The sequence below is a fragment of the Nasonia vitripennis genome, chromosome 2 (genome assembly GCF_009193385.2).
Source record: "Nasonia vitripennis strain AsymCx chromosome 2, Nvit_psr_1.1, whole genome shotgun sequence".
Taxonomy (NCBI): Eukaryota; Metazoa; Arthropoda; class Insecta; order Hymenoptera; family Pteromalidae; genus Nasonia; species Nasonia vitripennis.
Window position 1 is genome coordinate 1,281,819 of NC_045758.1, and position 17,737 is coordinate 1,299,555.

General features: G+C 45.8%; 1 protein-coding gene across 14 annotated transcripts in view; it reads left to right on the forward strand.

Annotated features, from left to right (window-relative positions):
• Positions 1 to 17,737, forward strand: part of LOC100121013 (plasma membrane calcium-transporting ATPase 1) — a 92,970-nt gene that overhangs the window by 43,210 nt on the left and 32,023 nt on the right. For 12 of the 14 annotated variants that reach the window (XR_004226628.2, XR_004226630.2, XR_004344654.1 and 9 more), the window contains exons 3-15: positions 5,915 to 6,900; positions 7,132 to 7,326; positions 7,415 to 7,647; positions 7,734 to 7,869; positions 8,064 to 8,198; positions 9,297 to 9,332; positions 10,663 to 11,036; positions 11,137 to 11,621; positions 12,063 to 12,407; positions 12,701 to 13,005; positions 13,095 to 13,490; positions 13,572 to 13,786; positions 13,942 to 14,093. Coding sequence is in view for 10 of the 14 variants with exons in the window: in XM_031922832.2 (XP_031778692.1) it covers positions 6,744 to 6,900; positions 7,132 to 7,326; positions 7,415 to 7,647; positions 7,734 to 7,869; positions 8,064 to 8,198; positions 9,297 to 9,332; positions 10,663 to 11,036; positions 11,137 to 11,621; positions 12,063 to 12,407; positions 12,701 to 13,005; positions 13,095 to 13,490; positions 13,572 to 13,786; positions 13,942 to 14,093 (3,164 nt within the window). In the remaining 4 variants the exon portion in view is untranslated. Of the gene's footprint in view, positions 1 to 5,914; positions 6,901 to 7,131; positions 7,327 to 7,414; positions 7,648 to 7,733; positions 7,870 to 8,063; positions 8,199 to 9,296; positions 9,333 to 10,662; positions 11,037 to 11,136; positions 11,622 to 12,062; positions 12,408 to 12,700; positions 13,006 to 13,094; positions 13,491 to 13,571; positions 13,787 to 13,941; positions 14,094 to 15,396; positions 16,337 to 17,737 lie in introns of those variants that run through there. The other 2 variants (XM_031922838.2, XM_031922834.2) reach the window with 2 other exon arrangements.

A 17,737-nucleotide genomic window follows, 5' to 3' on the forward strand; every position in this document is an offset into this window, starting at 1 on the left:
GATGCGGTCTCGCTTCTCTGAATGAAAAGCCGCTGCGCAAGCTCTCTCTCTCTCTACTTTGCCACCGGGAGCTCGCGGAAAATCAATATGTGCAGCAGGGCACGCCGACCTGCGGACGACGGGGAGAAAAAAGCTCGCGTGCGCCAAAGTGCGAACTTCCATGCATAATGGTAATCAGCCGGCTTATTTTTCGCCAAGAGGATGGCGTGACACACACACACACGCGCGCGCGCGCGCGCACGAAACTTTCTGCTCCGACGGCGCGATTTCTTTGAACTATTTCCATTGGCATATAACGCTGTATGTGTCTGGCGTGAGTGGTTTTCATTTGAAAAAAAAAAAAAATAATAAATAAATAATAATGCGCCTTTATATAAACGGAAGGCTGCGCTGTCTAGCTCGGAAAGCGAGAAAAAAAGGGAGCGCGCACCGAGAGTCTGTGAAATGCAGCGCTGCGGCGACCTTACACGGATGGTTTAGCTGTGCAGAAAAAGAACCGAGTGTGTCCATCGGAAAAGCGTGCGCGGAGTGGAGAAATCGGAGAAATTTTTCAGGAAAAATACGACAACGCCGAGCTGCTGCTGACAAAAAAAAAAAAAAAAAAAAAAAAATAGATCGCTAATACACGTCCGGCCGCGATTCGTTAACGCGCGCTGTCCAGACAATTATCTAAATATAATAACAGTGTAAAAACCGCGCTCGCGCGGACCGACCTTGCCTTACGTAATCAATTATACACGCATTCCCCGCGAGCTCGCACGACATGTGCGGACTAGTCGGCTAGACAGTACGTCCCCTGCGAGCGATCATCCCACTGAAATATGGATTCGCGCTATTAGCGTTCGACGAAAAAATAATAGAGGAAGCGCTTTAACCTCTAATGGCACGTGTGTGTGCGCGCGGTATCGTTCACAGCTGACTGGATATTCGGGAGGGTGTATAGATGGTGACAGCGGCCCGCGCTAATTTCAGACTTGAAAGAGAGAGAGAGAGAGCGACCAGCCCTGAACCTGAAACGTTGCTGACCCTCTTTTTCGTACTCGATATGTGCAGCACGTGTGTTTCACCATTACTTTTTGTAAATACACAGTGCTGTGTGTACAGTCGGTGAATAATAGAGAGGTGTAGTGTGAGTATCGATCGACGGGGGGAGCGTAATTTTCGAAAAGTGAACAAGAATAAAGAACATTGTTCTATCTCTCTCTCTCTCTCTCTCTTTGTCGGCAAGCGGTTATTAATAGCCGCTCGTGCATCGATCTCTCTCTCTCGTGAAAATTCTATAAATAAACCCGCGGCGTGCACCTGCTAAACTCTGGCGAAACTAGGTCCCATTCAGCAAAACGAGAGTGAGAGAAGACTCTCCGGATAGAGAGAGAGAGAGAGAGAGCGCTGAAAGTAAAGCACGGCATTAAATAATTAAAACGCTCATTGTTGCGCCGAGTGTGTATCGCGGAAAAACAAACGCCACTCCGGCTGATTGTTCGACGATACACGCATACGAGTATACGGCTGGGCGAGCAAGCTGAAAAGCTCGCGCTCTACGCCTCCCGATGATTACCGCGCGTCAATTAGTCCATTTTCGACGCTCCTATGTATTTTTTCCCAGCGGACGTACGCGGACGGCTAATTACGCCCATTACAGTGTTCACACCGTTACGCGGCGATACCACTTTTAGAAATATGACATAATTCCGCCGCGGTGTGTGTGTGTGTGTGTGTGCGTTGCAACACGAAAACTCGTGCGCGCAAGTGTCCGAGTACAAGAGAGGGGGAAAAAAGAAGAATCAGTTCTCCAAGCGGCCTTCCGGCGCCGCTGCATGCATGAATGACTCATTATACGCGCGGCACGTGCTCTCTCTCTCTCTCTCTCTCTCTCTCTCTCTTGCGCCTCTGTACACAAGAAGAAGCGGCGGCGAACTATGCGCGCGAACTTCGGCTCCTGCGGTTTTAGGCAGAGCTGCACAATGCAGCGCAGAGCTCGTTTACGCCTCGCGCACTGGAGAGAGGCCGCAACGACGACGGCTTAATCGAGCGACACTTGAACTATGTCATCCGCTGAGGGCTTTAATTCACTCGTCGGAGACTCTGTGTCGGCAAAATATTGATTTTCCGAAATCATCGCGCTGCGCTACTGCCACGCCCCGTCGTCGTCTCTCCCGTATGCGCTGCACATTCCCTGATCATAGCCTTGTTGCTGGCACAAGCTGCTCGACGGATGATCGGTCAATTTTACGCTTTTTACGGGTATGATGGATCGCGCGCGAGTTTCTCCTTCTTCTTCTTCTTATTCTTATTCTTTGCGGCGTATCGATTGCCGCGTGTAGCGCGATTTGTAAGGGCTGAGCGATGGGGGCTAATGCTCTAATTGATGAGTTGCCTCGGTTCGTTGCACGCCGAGAAAGAGAGAGAGAGAGAGAGAGAGAGAGCTGGCTTATCGATGGAATTCTTATGCAAATGAGGGATTTCGTCGCGCGGCCGGACGATAAGATTACAAAATCCAACTCGGCCTGTGACGTATAGCGTACTCCGGAAAATCGGCGACTCACCTCGTTCCACTTAGTTTCGGCGGCGCTCGTCGCGAGTCGAGGCACGTATAGCGCGCGTACGAGTGTGTTTGGATTTTTCAAAACTTTTCGATTGATTGCTAGAGCGCGAATCCTTTACATAATCGCACGTAGACGTAGTTTGTCGCTGCGCAGGAGAAGAACCGTCGCTGTTTACCCGGCGCGCGCAGATTTACGACTTTATTGCGGTATTATTCGTCACTCGCGGCCCCTTATCTCCTACGACGAAATCGTACGTACGAGAGAGAGAGAGAGAGAGAGAGCGAGCAGAGGGAAGATACAGCTGTCTCCGCTGCAAAATCTAAGAGTTATTTATAAGGCGCTGTCGGTAAAAGTGTTACGGGATTGACGTCACGATTTCATTAAAATTCCCCTGTCGAGTCTCTTCTTTGTATAATTTTCTCGCGCGAGCGAGAGCTGTAAACTTTTTTATTTACGATATGCGTATTGTAAGGAGCAGGTCATGCATACGCGCTGTTCCTCCAAGAGCGGGCCGATAAAAAACGCGCGAATTATTCGGCACCACGTCGATGTATAGCGACTTTATCTCTGTACACGCCGCGCTCAGATAAGGCCGAAGTTAGTTCCGCTACGGGCCCCGGCGATTTTTGCACGTGGATCGGCTTATCGGCCGCATTCGAATCGTCGATATCTACGACAGATTGTAGTACGGCGGTGTCTTCCCACATAATGACTTCACTGGGTCATCGGCTTATCGTCGCGCGGTAGGATAAACACTGCGCCGTCTGTTGACAATAGAAATTGGGCTACGCACGCCCCGATAAAGACAGGCGGCTTATACGATGCAGCGTTATTCTACAGATGGAACTTTTCGCCCTCCCGCCGCGCGACCAGCTCAAGTTTTGCATTGATTTTCAGGGCGTCTCCGTGCACATAATCGCGTGTATGACTCACGCGCTCCGCTCTAACCGGCCAGCCGGCGCTGAGTTATTAGCGTGTCGGCAAAAAATTAGCGAATTAGATTAGCCGGAGTGGCACGCAGCGCCGATCAATTTCCATCGTTAGACGTCATTACACAGAGGCCGCCGCGCAGCGAGATATAGTCGTTAAAGTCCATTGACACTCGGCTCTTTATGCGCGCGGGTATCATTAAATAGAGTCTCGTGTCATCAGCAGCAGTTCTATATCGGGAGAGACGCTAATCCGCCGAGTCGTGTCTGGACAGATTTAGACGATTTGATCGACACGCACAAGAGAGAGAGAGAGTCGCTTCGTTCTCCCGCGAACCAGATCGTTTTCTCTCGAAAAACAAAAATGGAGCAGCGCCGTTCGCGGAATACCAAATAAAGCGAGTCCACTATATGTATATATAATCGCTTTTTTGCGTGACGCAGGCCGGTTTTTCGCGCGCGAACAAAGTTCGAAGCCGTAGGTCGAGTGTCACGCGTGCGTTGATACCCACGCACACACACACACACACACACGGAGACAGACAACTTTCTCGAACGCCGGGGCAGACAGAAATATCCTCGATAAGAGAGCAGTCAGCATCACAGCCGTTTCACAAGCCCGCAATCTCGTATCGCCGAACGCGTTATAAATCCTCGAGCTGTGTAGTATACTTGGAAAATAAAGTCTTATACGAGCGGTATTTTCCGAAAAGCACACTAATGCTCGTACGCGCGCTCGCTCGCGTCAGCGTGAATCACGCACCGTTTATACCCATCATCTCACTTTCCGTATAACAATGCGCGGCTCGATTAAACGAAAATCGTCGTAATCGTCGATTCGTCCATCAGACTCGGCGCTAGTATCCAACTTTTCGCGCCCCAAGGACACCCGACAGGCGTGTATCCGTTCGCTCGCGCACATCAGGATGTGTCCCGTCGGGCTTGTCTTATCTCCGCGCAGCTCTCTCTCTCTCTCTCTCTCTCTCTCGTCGGTCCGACTTAAAGCTGTATACGATGGAAGAATGAAAAGAGCCGCGCGTCTAATCACCTTCCCGCCGGGCTGACGTCAATGCACTCCGAGCGCAAACTCATAAATGTGACACGATCCGACGACGATGCGCGAGAGAGAGAGAGAGAGAGAGAGAGAGTTTTTCCTACATACGCGAACGCGTACTGTATAGAGCTTTCGGGAAAGGAGGTTTCCGGGTCGCAAGCCGGATAGCTTACCCTCTCTATACGTTATACGCGCGCGCCTCGTATATCGAGAGCAGCAGCTCACCCTTGCGTTCTCGCTCTCGCTTCCTTATGGCCGTCGACGCTGGCGCGTCCAATTAAAATATAACGCGCGAACGCTTGATCGAATTGATTTTCGGTCTATTTTTAGAGCCGTCTGATCGAGACAAAAGTCTGCGCGGGAGTGAATCATTCCGAGCCGCTGCGCGTTGTTTACCTACTTTCCCTCGACAACGCGAGAGTTCGGTATCGGACACTCCTAATTGACTCGTCTACTCGGAGACGCACAGATTAGAGGGGTTTGAAAACAGAGAATGGCCCACGCCTCGCATTCGACTGCAAAGTTTTAAAGCGAAAACATCATCGCTCACTTTTAGAACGTTCGATTAATCGTGAGGATAATCTCTCCCCCCACCGAGCAACTTACGACGCGAAATTTGCATATCGACGGAAGCTCTGCGTGAGCGAAGAAAGAGGATAAAACAAACACGTTGCGTTGTAGCAGAAAATCGCTATTTTTCGTCGCATTGTGCGAAGCGAGCGCGCGAGAGGGTATATATAGAGACTTTTATCGCTCTTCATTTCTGTGCAAAATGCCGCCACTTTATAGAAGGAATATTTTTAAATATCCGCGCGCGCGAGCTTTTATCGCGATCGTAAATTGTTTTCATTTTTATGAAAAAAAAAAAAAAAAAAAAAAAGAAAGAAAGAAAGAAAGCGCCGCTTTATTCAAAAATATTCCCCTGCGCCTGTATTTATTGCCCTCGGCGACGCTCGCTCGCTCGAGTATTATATATGCACTTGGCGAAAAAAGCGCGCGGAGCCTTTTCATCTTCCTCGCCGATTCCGAGACATGCGCGCACGGCCACGTTAACGATAACGGCACTCGGATTGCCCGAGCGCTTACTGTATTTTCATCGAAAACATAAGCGCGCACTCGCGCGTCTATTAAAAGACCGACAAACGCTTGCCCAAACGCTGTATCGTTGACCCAGGCGCATTCCTCGAGTGCCTGATATACTCATAAGTCACAAGTAGCCCCTAATCGGATTTGCGCGTCGCAGAAAGGAAGAAGCGGGCTCGGATGGGTTATGCCACTCGTACTCTGAGTCAGCCGATATCATCAGCGTAGCTATTAATCAGAGCGTTTTCAGTCGAACGAGACCCGTAAGTAAAAGAAGGCGTTTTCTTGCCGCAATGTTGCAGCTGTGGGACCTCCAGTTCGGGAGGTAGGACGAGGGAGGCGGCGCGGCGGGCGGCGGAGGCAGGAGGCGGCGGCGGGCGCGGCAGCGTGGAAGCATCGGCGGCGGCGGCGGCAGCGCGGCGACTGCGCTCCGGCGGCGCTCCGGTGCCGGTGGCCCCACTACAGCAACAGCGACGTAGTTCCCGGCCATCATCGTCATCACCACTACCACCATCCTCATCATCGCAGTCCAGCAGCAGCAGCAGCACCACCACCAACAACAACAACAACAACAACACTACCAGCGGCAGCACAATATCAGCAGTAGTAGTAGCGGCGGCGGCGGCGGCGGCGGCGGCAGCAGCGGCAGCAGCACCATCGCAGCGCTGCGATCAGTCCGGTGCAGGCAGCAGCAGCAGCAACAGCAGCGCTGACGAAGACGACGGCGGCGACGGCGGCGGTTACCTCCTCCTCGCGGCGCGACCACGGCTGCTGAGTCGGCGGCCGCTCGACGCCCTCTTCTTCTCCTCATCAGCAGGGCTCAGCTCCGGAACGGCTCCTGTCCTACGACGGCAGCGGCCACGCCACCGCGGCTCCGTCTTCGGCTTCTTCTCCCGGCCCAGCTCGCTGCTCGGCCAGTCTTGGCAGTTAGCTAGACAGAGACAGAGAGCGTGAGCCAGAGCGAGACAGACAGACAGCCAGAGAGAGAGAGGGAGAGAGAGAGAGAGAGAGAGAGAGCGAGAGACAGTGTGCGCGAGTGTGTTGTACAGTTCTCTCCGTGTGTGTGCGCGCGCGGTGCACTAACCGCCGGCCCCTGCTCGGCTAGCTGCTCTACTCAGCTGCTCCGCAGTCATGGCGACCATCGACGGCCGACCGGCCCAGTACGGGCTCACCCTCAAGCAGCTCCGGGAGCTCATGGAGCTCCGGGGCCGCGAGGGGGTCACCAAGCTCAACACCTACGGCGGCGTCCAGGAGGTCTGCAAGAAGCTCTACACTTCGCCCAGCGAAGGTGAGTCACCGCCGGCCTACTTTTATCCTCGCTCCTTTGAGGTTAAAGCCGCTCTCCGGCTCGTATTTTCCTCCCCTGCCCTTCCCTTTCTTCCCTCTGTCCTGCAATCTTGCTTGCTTCCTTCCCACCACGTTCCCACAATGCTCTACCCTGCTCAGCTCGGGCCCAGGCCTAACCTCAAACTGCTCCTCCACTCTGCGTGTAAACAAACAAACCGTCTTCTCCATGCAGGCCTCAGTGGTTCGGCAGCAGACATCCAGCACAGGCGAGACACCTTTGGTTCCAACATGATTCCCCCGAAACCACCAAAGACCTTTCTCACGCTGGTATGGGAGGCACTGCAAGATGTGACGTTAATCATCCTGGAGATAGCCGCTCTAGTATCTCTGGGTCTTAGCTTCTACCATCCTTCTGATGAAAATGAGGGTAAGTATCCTGAAGCAACCGTGAGGCCTCCTGGGACATCCCAATCTCACCACCCTGCTAACCAGACTTTTACTTGCACCCCTCGCAGAAGGAGTTTTAATAGAAGACGATGAAGCGAAATATGGCTGGATTGAAGGTCTGGCTATCCTGATCTCGGTTATTGTTGTCGTTTTGGTAACTGCCTTCAACGATTATTCGAAAGAAAGGCAATTCCGTGGCCTGCAGAACAGGATAGAAGGAGAGCACAAGTTCTCCGTCATTCGGCAGGGTGAGGTCAAACAGATCTCAGTCTCCGACATAGTTGTCGGTGACATATGTCAGGTATGTGTCTTGCTTCTCATTCGTACTTTCCACTGGAAATTAAGCCTGGACAGTTTTTTCATCTAACCATCCAACATTGTGTCTAGATAAAATATGGCGACTTGCTGCCAGCCGATGGTATCCTCATTCAAAGCAATGATCTCAAAATAGACGAGTCCAGTTTAACTGGAGAGTCAGATCATGTGAAAAAGGGCGAGGCTTTCGATCCTATGGTACTTTCGGGTATGTACAAGCAACGAAACAATTCAAATTTAGATCCCCCTAGATTAGCACTGATCTTTCATGAACCAATTAAATATTCGAATAAACGGCACTATTCCTAGAGTTCGAATGTACGCAACTCCCGTAGCTGTTCATCAGTGTGATGTCTCGCGAAATGAAACGTTAGAGTAATGCATCCACTTCTCTTTTCGCAGGAACTCACGTCATGGAAGGTTCGGGCAAGATGCTGGTCACTGCCGTCGGCGTGAATTCTCAGGCGGGCATCATCTTCACTCTCTTGGGTGCAGCTGTCGATCAGCAGGAGCAAGAGATCAAGAAGATGAAGAAAGGTACGCGCTTGCGAAAAGCTAGGCAAAATAGAGATGCGGCGAATGAGCGCATACTTTTGCTCGGGCTCTCTATTTCTCTCAGGTTTGCCAGACGCCAGCCCCGCTTTACATGCGACAATAGAGCAGCTGATCTTTTGATCATAGAGAGAGAGCTACGTTATAGATTCTTTTTTGTTATTTGCAAAGCGAGAGGCATGTGAAATGATGATGATGATAATCGAATATTGCTCTTTCTCTCTATCTATTTCTCTACGAGGTAGCCGAGGTTTAAAGATCGGAGAGAGCTGTAACTGAACAGCTGTGGACGCATGGTTTTATTCTTGACTTGAATTTTGCTGTTTTATTATATCAGAACTATCGATTGAAGTCATTAACGTTTGTCCGATCCCCTTGTGAATCCATTTACTTATCTACTTATACGATAGTGGCCCTGTTTTTCCCCCAAAAAACCTTTTTTACGCATGATTTCGCATTTCGAGTGATATCGTGTTCTCCCTTTTCTACTACTATTACTAATTAGCCCTCTAGTGCACTTAAGACACTTAACTTTTCAACGTTTTGTTCTCAATGACCCTTTATATATCTTAACTTTATATATCTGACCTTATTTAAAATGAAGCAAAACAATTTTCAAGTTGCAAAAATTAAGAATTTTCAGTGTCTTTTACATAGTTTTAAATGTGTGTCTTGTTCAGTTATCTTTCGCATCATCCAACCTTGCGTCCTTGTGTTTGTCGTTTCTATCATTTTCCGCTGTTTTGACATACTTTCTCAAAAATACATCGACTCGCTTATACAACAGAGTCGCGTAGCTTTGAGCAGCGGTAAATGATGTGAAAAAAAATTTTCAATCACTTACAATCTAATCATTAAAAAAAAGCTTGGAATTCAGCGAATAGCCGGTTCACTCGCTTGTCCACGATTGCGAATCAATGTATCTGATTACTCGAGTAACGTGTGAACCGATTGTTCGCGGATCCTACAATCATTTGTCTTTCGTGAAACCCTAAAAAGAGTCAACGAGCAAACCGATAATAATCAATCATAATGCAGCAGATTGCTAATGAATTTTTGTTTTGCATGCGTTTTCTTGTCTAGAGGCTAAAAAGCAGCGGAAGAAGAAGTCGCTATCAGGTGATTAAATTTCAATACCATGTACTTTATTTTTTTTTCTTTTCTTTTTTTTTCTTTTAACGAACAGCTGAAGGAACTACTGGTATTAATAATATTTCAACTTGGTAATTCAAACGTTTTCAGGAATTAACTTTCTCTACTTTCAAATTTAATAAAAAAAGCAGCTTGAATTGAGGTTTATCAAACAAACTTTATAAAGCTATATAATAATAACGTTTTTTTACAAAATCTTTCACTTTCAAACATTTTTTTTTAATATATTTATTCAGATCTACTATATACTTGTGCTTGGAAACCGTCAAATATTTTTACCCATTATATACTATACTTATATACTTACTGTATGTTTTCTCATTTTTCGTGACTTTCCCTGTCCGCCTTGAGCTAAGTGGTGGTTTGTTTGCATTAAATCCGTTAGTGTTTTTTCTTGCATTTTGACTTAAATTTTTTTTTTTTTTTTTGGTTGATTTTACAACTAACTCCCTTTTTTTCTCTTGACCAAGTAATTCAGCATTACGTATACTTTTTTAAATTACACTTTTTTTTATCTATCTCATAAGTAAAATATATGCTATACGAACAACGAGGTCTTTCGTCTGTTTCCAAACTGCTTTCCAATCAACGCTTGCGTCGACAAAGTTCTCGTGCAAAGTTTCTGTGCTCAAACGTGTAAACGACTCAACAACGTTGTATACGAATCATTGTATAAGCTTTGTAAAAAGAAGAAATCATCAAAATTGTCGCGCTGCGAGTGCAACACCGTAACGATATGTCCTATCTTGACGAATCGCCGTTCTGTTCGAACTCATCAATCACACATTTCAGCGTTCGAGCAGCGATACTTTTTCAGCAACTGTGTGACTGCTGTGCCTGCGTTTATATCTATTACACACCTAGAGCAAAACTTTTCAATCATTTTTCACAATTTTTCAGTAGTTTAACAGTTATTAGTGAAACTCCTCTAGTCTTGCTTTGTCTCTGGCTTTCGTTACGGTGTCTCAGTCGTTGGCGTGACAAGGCGAAACACAGGAGTTTGGAAACCGACGGCAAGGCGTCGTCACAATTGTATCCTCCGCTCGGCGCTCGTTCTACTCTCTTACAAGTAGCAAAGCTAACCGGCATGAGAATCGCTTTGAGATTAACCGCAGTCTTGTAGAACGCAACAAAAACAAAATGTAGAACGCGCGCCTCAAAGAGCGTACGATGTACAGAGGAAAGAAAAGAAAAGAAGAAGGTGGATCGAGAACGATGGAGTTGCGATGAGAGGCTGTCTTAATGCCGGATGTTTTGCTCTCTTTTCTTTCGAAACTACGCTCACGACGATGATCAGGCGACGAAGCTGGAGAAATCGGCAATAGCCACGCGGTGAGCAAGCAGCACTCGGTCGACGGGGAGAACCACCACGGCGGAGGCACCAGCAAGCCCGAGCACGAGGGCAAGAAGGAGAAGAGCGTGCTTCAGGCAAAGCTGACCAAGCTCGCGATCCAGATCGGCTACGCTGGCTCGACCATCGCCGTGCTCACCGTCATCATCCTCGTCATCCAGTTCTGCGTGACGACCTTCTACATCCAGGGCAAGATTTGGAAGAACACGTACGCCGGCGAGCTCGTGCGCCACTTCATCATTGGTGTGACGGTACTCGTCGTCGCGGTGCCCGAGGGCTTGCCCCTCGCCGTCACCCTCTCCCTCGCCTACTCCGTCAAGGTACGTACACGCTTGTTAAACTTAAGTGCCGTGAGAGCCGTGAGGCTGATCCAGTACAGGGCTCGAGACATTAATCGCTCGACGTTTGTGCCGTTTGCAGAAAATGATGAAGGACAACAACCTGGTGCGTCACTTGGACGCCTGTGAGACGATGGGCAATGCCACTGCCATCTGCTCGGACAAGACGGGCACGCTGACGACGAATCGCATGACGGTCGTCAACTCATATATTTGCGAGAAGCTGAGCAAGACCGTACCGAACTTCTCGGACATACCGAGCCACGTGGGCCAACTGCTCATCCAGGCGGTATCCATCAACTCGGCGTACACGTCGCGCATCATGCCCTCGCAAGACCCGACCGAGCTGGCGATGCAGGTCGGCAACAAAACCGAATGTGCCTTACTTGGATTCGTGATCGCCCTGGGCAAAAGTTATCAGACAGTGCGCGACGATAACCCCGAGGAGACGTTTACGCGAGTCTACACGTTCAACAGCGTTCGCAAGAGCATGTCGACCGTCATCCCAAGGCAGGGCGGTGGCTACAGGCTCTTCACCAAGGGCGCTTCCGAAATCATCATGAAGAAGTTCGTATACACACCTATTTTTACAATCATCCTTCTCTGCTCTTGTTTTCCCCTTGTCATCAATGTAAAGCCCACGAGCATGAACATTGATGATCGGCTGTGTGGCTTGTCTCAATAACAAAGAGACCTGCCGAGACAGTGTAAATTTAGATGCTCGAGTATTCATTAAGCATCAGATTAGCCGGAGAAAAAGCTTTGATTCTATCTTTCTTTTATCAAGCAGATAGTGTAAAGAATATATGCCAGCTTAAACTGGATACGTCGCAATCTTAATTAATCAGATAAAAATATGAAAGGCTTCCGACTGACTTTTTTTATCTCCGGCCTATTTAATTCTACTGAATTAAAAATGCCGCGTATTTTTCGCGTAATCTACACGCGTGGCCGATAAGCTACGTATACTAATGTCATGGCCCTCCTTTTCTTTCGCCAAAATTGCAGATGTGCCTTTATTTACGGTCGCGACGGAAACCTGGAAAAGTTCACCCGGGACATGCAGGATCGGCTGGTGAAGAACGTGATCGAGCCGATGGCGTGCGACGGCCTCCGGACGATCTCGATCGCTTACCGGGACTTCGTGCCAGGCAAGGCCGACATCAATCAGGTCCACATTGATAACGAGCCCAACTGGGAGGACGAGGAGAACATCGTCGCCAATCTCACCTGCCTGGGCATCGTCGGTATCGAGGATCCGGTCAGGCCGGAGGTCCCCGACGCCATCAAAAAGTGCCAGAAGGCCGGTATCACCGTGCGAATGGTCACCGGTGACAACGTCAATACTGCCAGGTACATAACTTTTGCTATCTCCTCATTGTAATATTTAGCCAATCAATATTTGATTAGCTGCACGCGTTAAGGGTAGCGAATTGCAGGGAAAAAAATCGATACGCCCAAGCGAAGAGCGCATGAACTTGCGACTCTCTAGAATCGACTGTTCCACTTTGCGACCTTGAATGATGAGATCTTCTCAGCTCTATAAATATCGCTTTCGCTGTGATGCTAGTCGTAATGAAGTGATTGAATTAACATTTCTGAATAATTTCAAATAATTTACCTCATTACTTGGTCATCCTTTTTAGGTCAATCGCATTGAAGTGTGGCATCCTGAAGCCAAGCGAAGACTTCCTGATCCTGGAGGGTAAAGAGTTCAACAAGCGAATCCGCGACTCTCACGGCGAGGTTCAGCAGCATCTACTGGACAAAGTCTGGCCCAAGTTGCGCGTACTGGCGCGCTCCTCGCCCACGGACAAGTACACCCTTGTCAAGGGTATTATCGACAGCAAGGCCTCGGCGAATCGCGAGGTCGTAGCCGTCACGGGCGACGGCACAAACGATGGCCCCGCCCTGAAAAAGGCCGACGTCGGCTTCGCCATGGGCATAGCCGGTAATCATTCTTTTTCTCATCAGTCTACGTCCAATCACTCTTATCTACAAAGAAAGTTATTTATACGCTGCATGTGATGTATTCCATAGGCACGGATGTAGCGAAAGAGGCCTCTGACATCATCCTTACGGACGACAACTTCTCGTCGATTGTCAAGGCCGTAATGTGGGGCAGGAACGTGTACGACAGTATCGCCAAGTTCCTGCAGTTCCAGCTGACCGTGAACGTAGTCGCGGTCATTGTCGCGTTCATCGGTGCCTGCGCCGTGCAGGACTCGCCGCTCAAAGCTGTGCAGATGTTGTGGGTGAACTTGATTATGGACACCCTCGCCTCGCTCGCGTTAGCCACGGAAATGCCCACGCCCGATCTTCTGCTGAGAAAGCCCTACGGTAGAACGAAACCCCTCATCTCCAGGACGATGATGAAGAACATTCTTGGTCAAGCCGTTTATCAGTTGACTGTCATTTTTATGCTTCTCTTCGTTGGTGAGTGGACAAACGAATATAATATCGCAGTCTCATCAGGTTTTGCGAGTATTCTACTATATACTTGATGTATTTCTTCAGGGGACAAAATGCTCGACATTCCCTCTGGCCGAGGAGTAGCGGCAGCCGGTGGTGGACCCACTCAGCACTTCACCATCATCTTCAATACGTTTGTCATGATGACGCTGTTCAACGAATTCAACGCCAGAAAGATTCATGGCCAGCGAAACGTCTTCCAGGGAATATTTACCAACCCCATCTTCTATTCCATTTGGATTGGCACCTGCTTATCGCAAGTAAGTTGCTTTTCATGATTTGCGAATTATTCATGAATCAAGTAAATTATGCAAGATTTTTCGAATTTTGACAGAAGCAGTGTAATTGTGTGAAGATGTTCGAAAATCAGTGAATTTTAAATTTCTAAACAAAAACTGCTTGTGCTCTTTTTCAGGTGTTTATTATCCAGTATGGTAAGATGGCGTTCAGCACAAAAGCTTTAACTCTAGAACAGTGGATGTGGTGTCTATTCTTTGGGTTCGGCACTCTGCTGTGGGGCCAATTAGTCACGACGATTCCTACACGCAAGATACCCAAGATACTTTCGTAAGTCATACAACAACAACAACAAATTGATATTAATCTCTCAATTAGGTGATAATGTTTGATATAAAGCAACTTTATATCGACGCTCTCAACGAGCGTCTATATTGCTCTCACTTTCTTTCTACTTCTATCTACTTCCTCTTTCTTATTTCGTACTTTTTTCAGAAATCTTCTGTTTCACGCCATTTCTTTTTGTTTGTGGGTACTAACCCTTGCTTACTTTCTCTAAAGTTGCAAATCAATCCTCAAACAAACAGAAATGGCTTTAAGTTTATTCTGTTCTTTTTTTTCAAATTTTTTTTAGTATTATTATTTTTTTTTTCAATTGTGAGAAGCCAACGAGGGAAGAAAGCTGGCGCATGGTGCCTTTATTTTTTTGTACAAAATTCAAAAGAAAAAAGGGCAATTACACTTGATCAATCTTTTTAGATTTTTGCAATAATGAATTTGCATATATTTTTCAATTGATTAGTAAATAGCCACAATAATTTCTTACATTTTTTGATTAACTGCTAAATTAGTCGCCAGTCGGAGAGAATAATTAGCGAATTGTAATAAGTAATGAGTAGTCCTCGCCTGGACCTATCTGTAGTACGTGGTAGTGACCTTTGCATGTTAGAAATGAAAGCCAATCCACGCAGTTCTAACCCAATACGCGAACTAACGCAACTAACCCGATATTTTTCTTATTATTATTTCCGTATCCCGATAGTTTTCCACGCTCTCATTCCTCTTAACACCAGTAATCCTGCTTCATCCTTTTTTAAAGAGCAAAGCAAACCACGCTGAATGTTGCATGCTTAATATATTTTTGAAACACCAAGAGACGTACTTTGAAAGTCTGCGTACTTGTTTGTAATCAACCAAAAGTAATTAGAATCCGTAATGTCTAGAGCCTTTGTTTAAAGTGAATGAGAAACTCGTTTTTCTTAAAACTAAATGGGTTTCTCTTTGAAAACAAAATATTAAACATAAAATACTTGAAGTAATCCAAATTGTTACGCCTTTTCCTTGCTTTCTTTTGAACAAAAGAAAAAAACGTAACACTTATGACATATACAAAGTGAATTTGATCATTCTTTGATTAATAATACAAAATGGCTTCTCCAAAAGAACCAGTTATTCACCAAACAATGGTTAAATTGAAGCAACATTAAAAAATTTTCTTTATTTGCTAATTCCTTCTTTTACTCCTCCCCACATTTGGACAGACTTGTTTAAATCCTCAGAACGAATTGGATACGAAAAAAAAGAGTTGCGCAAATTGGAAGCAAACAAACAAAAACATACACCTTATTTGTAGATTGGAAGAAATTCGCTTATTTGCTGCAAGACCGCTGCGATTCTTCGGAATCCCAATACGACGGCGACAAGCTTCGACGATCCTTGAATCCGATCCCGTTCCTAGCACGTCCCACGATACCCGAGAGCTTGCGAATACCCAAATATAAAAAAAATACCAGAAAATACGAAAGACCAAGTGCGAGTATACGTCAGGTGATTTCAAACTTGACCATATCTTCTAACAAACAACAGTGACATGAAATACTAATATATTCATTTTCTAACACAAACGACACGTCTCTTTTACTTTGTACTCAATAATAACGACTCTCAATAGCTAACATGTTAACGATATGTAATCGCATTGCACATAGTCGCGCGATCAGATTATAACACAATCAAAAGCTATTCACGTACTCCACGACGATTATTATAATATGCCACGAAAGTTGTATCGTTTTATATATATTAGACACAATATTTGCGAGATGATTGGAGAACGTGTTACGATGATGCGAGATACTTACATATCTGTAATAAACGAAATCGACACATTCGTATCTGAACACGCGTGACCTGACTGAGAACGAAATCGAGAATATTAATGATTTACCAGATATATATTGTATAACCAGCCTTTTAGACGTTCTTAAGCGCGCTGCATGAATTGAAAGTCGTTGCGAGGAATCAATGTGGTTTCCATCTTATATTTTTTAGTTGTAAAATGTTGTGTATTATATTTTACGAACGTCCTCAGTTTTTATGAAACTGGCATTGCAGTTTCGTAAAAGCTAAACGGCGTCGAGTTTTGATTGTTGATATTTATTAGTTGTTTCAAGAACTTAAATCGGCATCGATGAGCAATTTACGTTCTCGTCGAAGCAGCTTACGTTATTTACATTTGTCATTGAAAAACTCAAGTTTTTTTTTCAGAATGAACGTTGTAATAGTCTATTGTATGATTCTTTTGACTTTTATTTTTTAGTTGAACATTAGATGAATTACATTAGCAAAAGTCTGCCGTTTCAAAAGAGAGAACTTCTCTTTGGAAGCGCATTTGTTCTGATTCCAAATAGTATACATTCTAGATATATCCTCATTTCAATTCATTTTTTTTAAATACGATACCGATATTATAATATAGGGCTATCACATTGAGCCATTCGTTACCGATACTAACTCCTCTACACTAAAATATGGATTAACTCATACGATAAGGCGCGTGCCTGCACATAGCGACAATTAATAATATATGATTAAGCAAATTAATGAACAACCCGACCAATCACACTAACGTTTAGAAACGAAATTACTAATATATATTAACATGCGTATATTACTAATCACTATCACCAGGCACTACCTCTGTACTACATAAAAACCATTCGCATCTTTCTCTCTCCGTTTCTTTTCTCTTTTTCTATCTCTATGATCTTTTATACTTTCTTACTATATTTCTGTTAACTATAACTATAATACTGTTCTCTCTGTGGAGCAGCTCGTAAGTCATAATTTTTTTTTATATACTGTATATTGTCATCAATCGTTGTTCGCAACTATCATGATGATTCATTAATATTAAGTCATGATTCGCAAAACGTCATTTACATGTACGGATGGTAAAAAGGCATCTTTCTACCTTCTTTCTTCTCATTTGTCGACTCATGTTCGTCCACCACATCCATCTGTATTATTTATGTTTATTTTTACGTTTTTTTATGTTTATTTGTTATGGGCAAAATGAGGCTACATGTTCTGTCTGTGAAGTATTACACTTCACTTTGGGAATATTTATGTGCGAGATTGCAATACGTCTTGAACGCTTGAATTATATGTCTTAAATTGTTTGTACAACGTGATTATAGTTTTCTTTGTTTCTGATATCGCATATACGGGTCTATTAAATTTTTTTCATCTAAAAATATAGTAGACCAGCTACACAAATGCGATTTCAGTCAAGTAAATATAATCACGGAATATGCATGGGTCACGAGCAGGTTTTGCGACAGAAGAGTGATTCAAGTAAATTTATAAAGTTTAAGACAATGATAGCAAGAAGCAACGTATTTCGGACGGATGAAAACAAAGAAAGTGCAAAGCAGAGTCTCATTTTGAATTCCATTACAGGCATTCTAGCGATATCCATTATACGATATCTCTTAACCCTCCCCCGCCCTGTAACCTTTCTCTCTCTCTCTCTCTCTCTCTCTCTCTCTCTCTCTATCTCTCTCTCTTTTCTGAAAACTTTCTCCGACGTTTATCTGTCTTCGAGTCCCCGGTGGAAGAATCAGGGGTCGGACCGCCGAAAGGGCGCCTCCGGCCGGAGGAGTGAGATGAACGAAGGACGCCTGCGGAACACC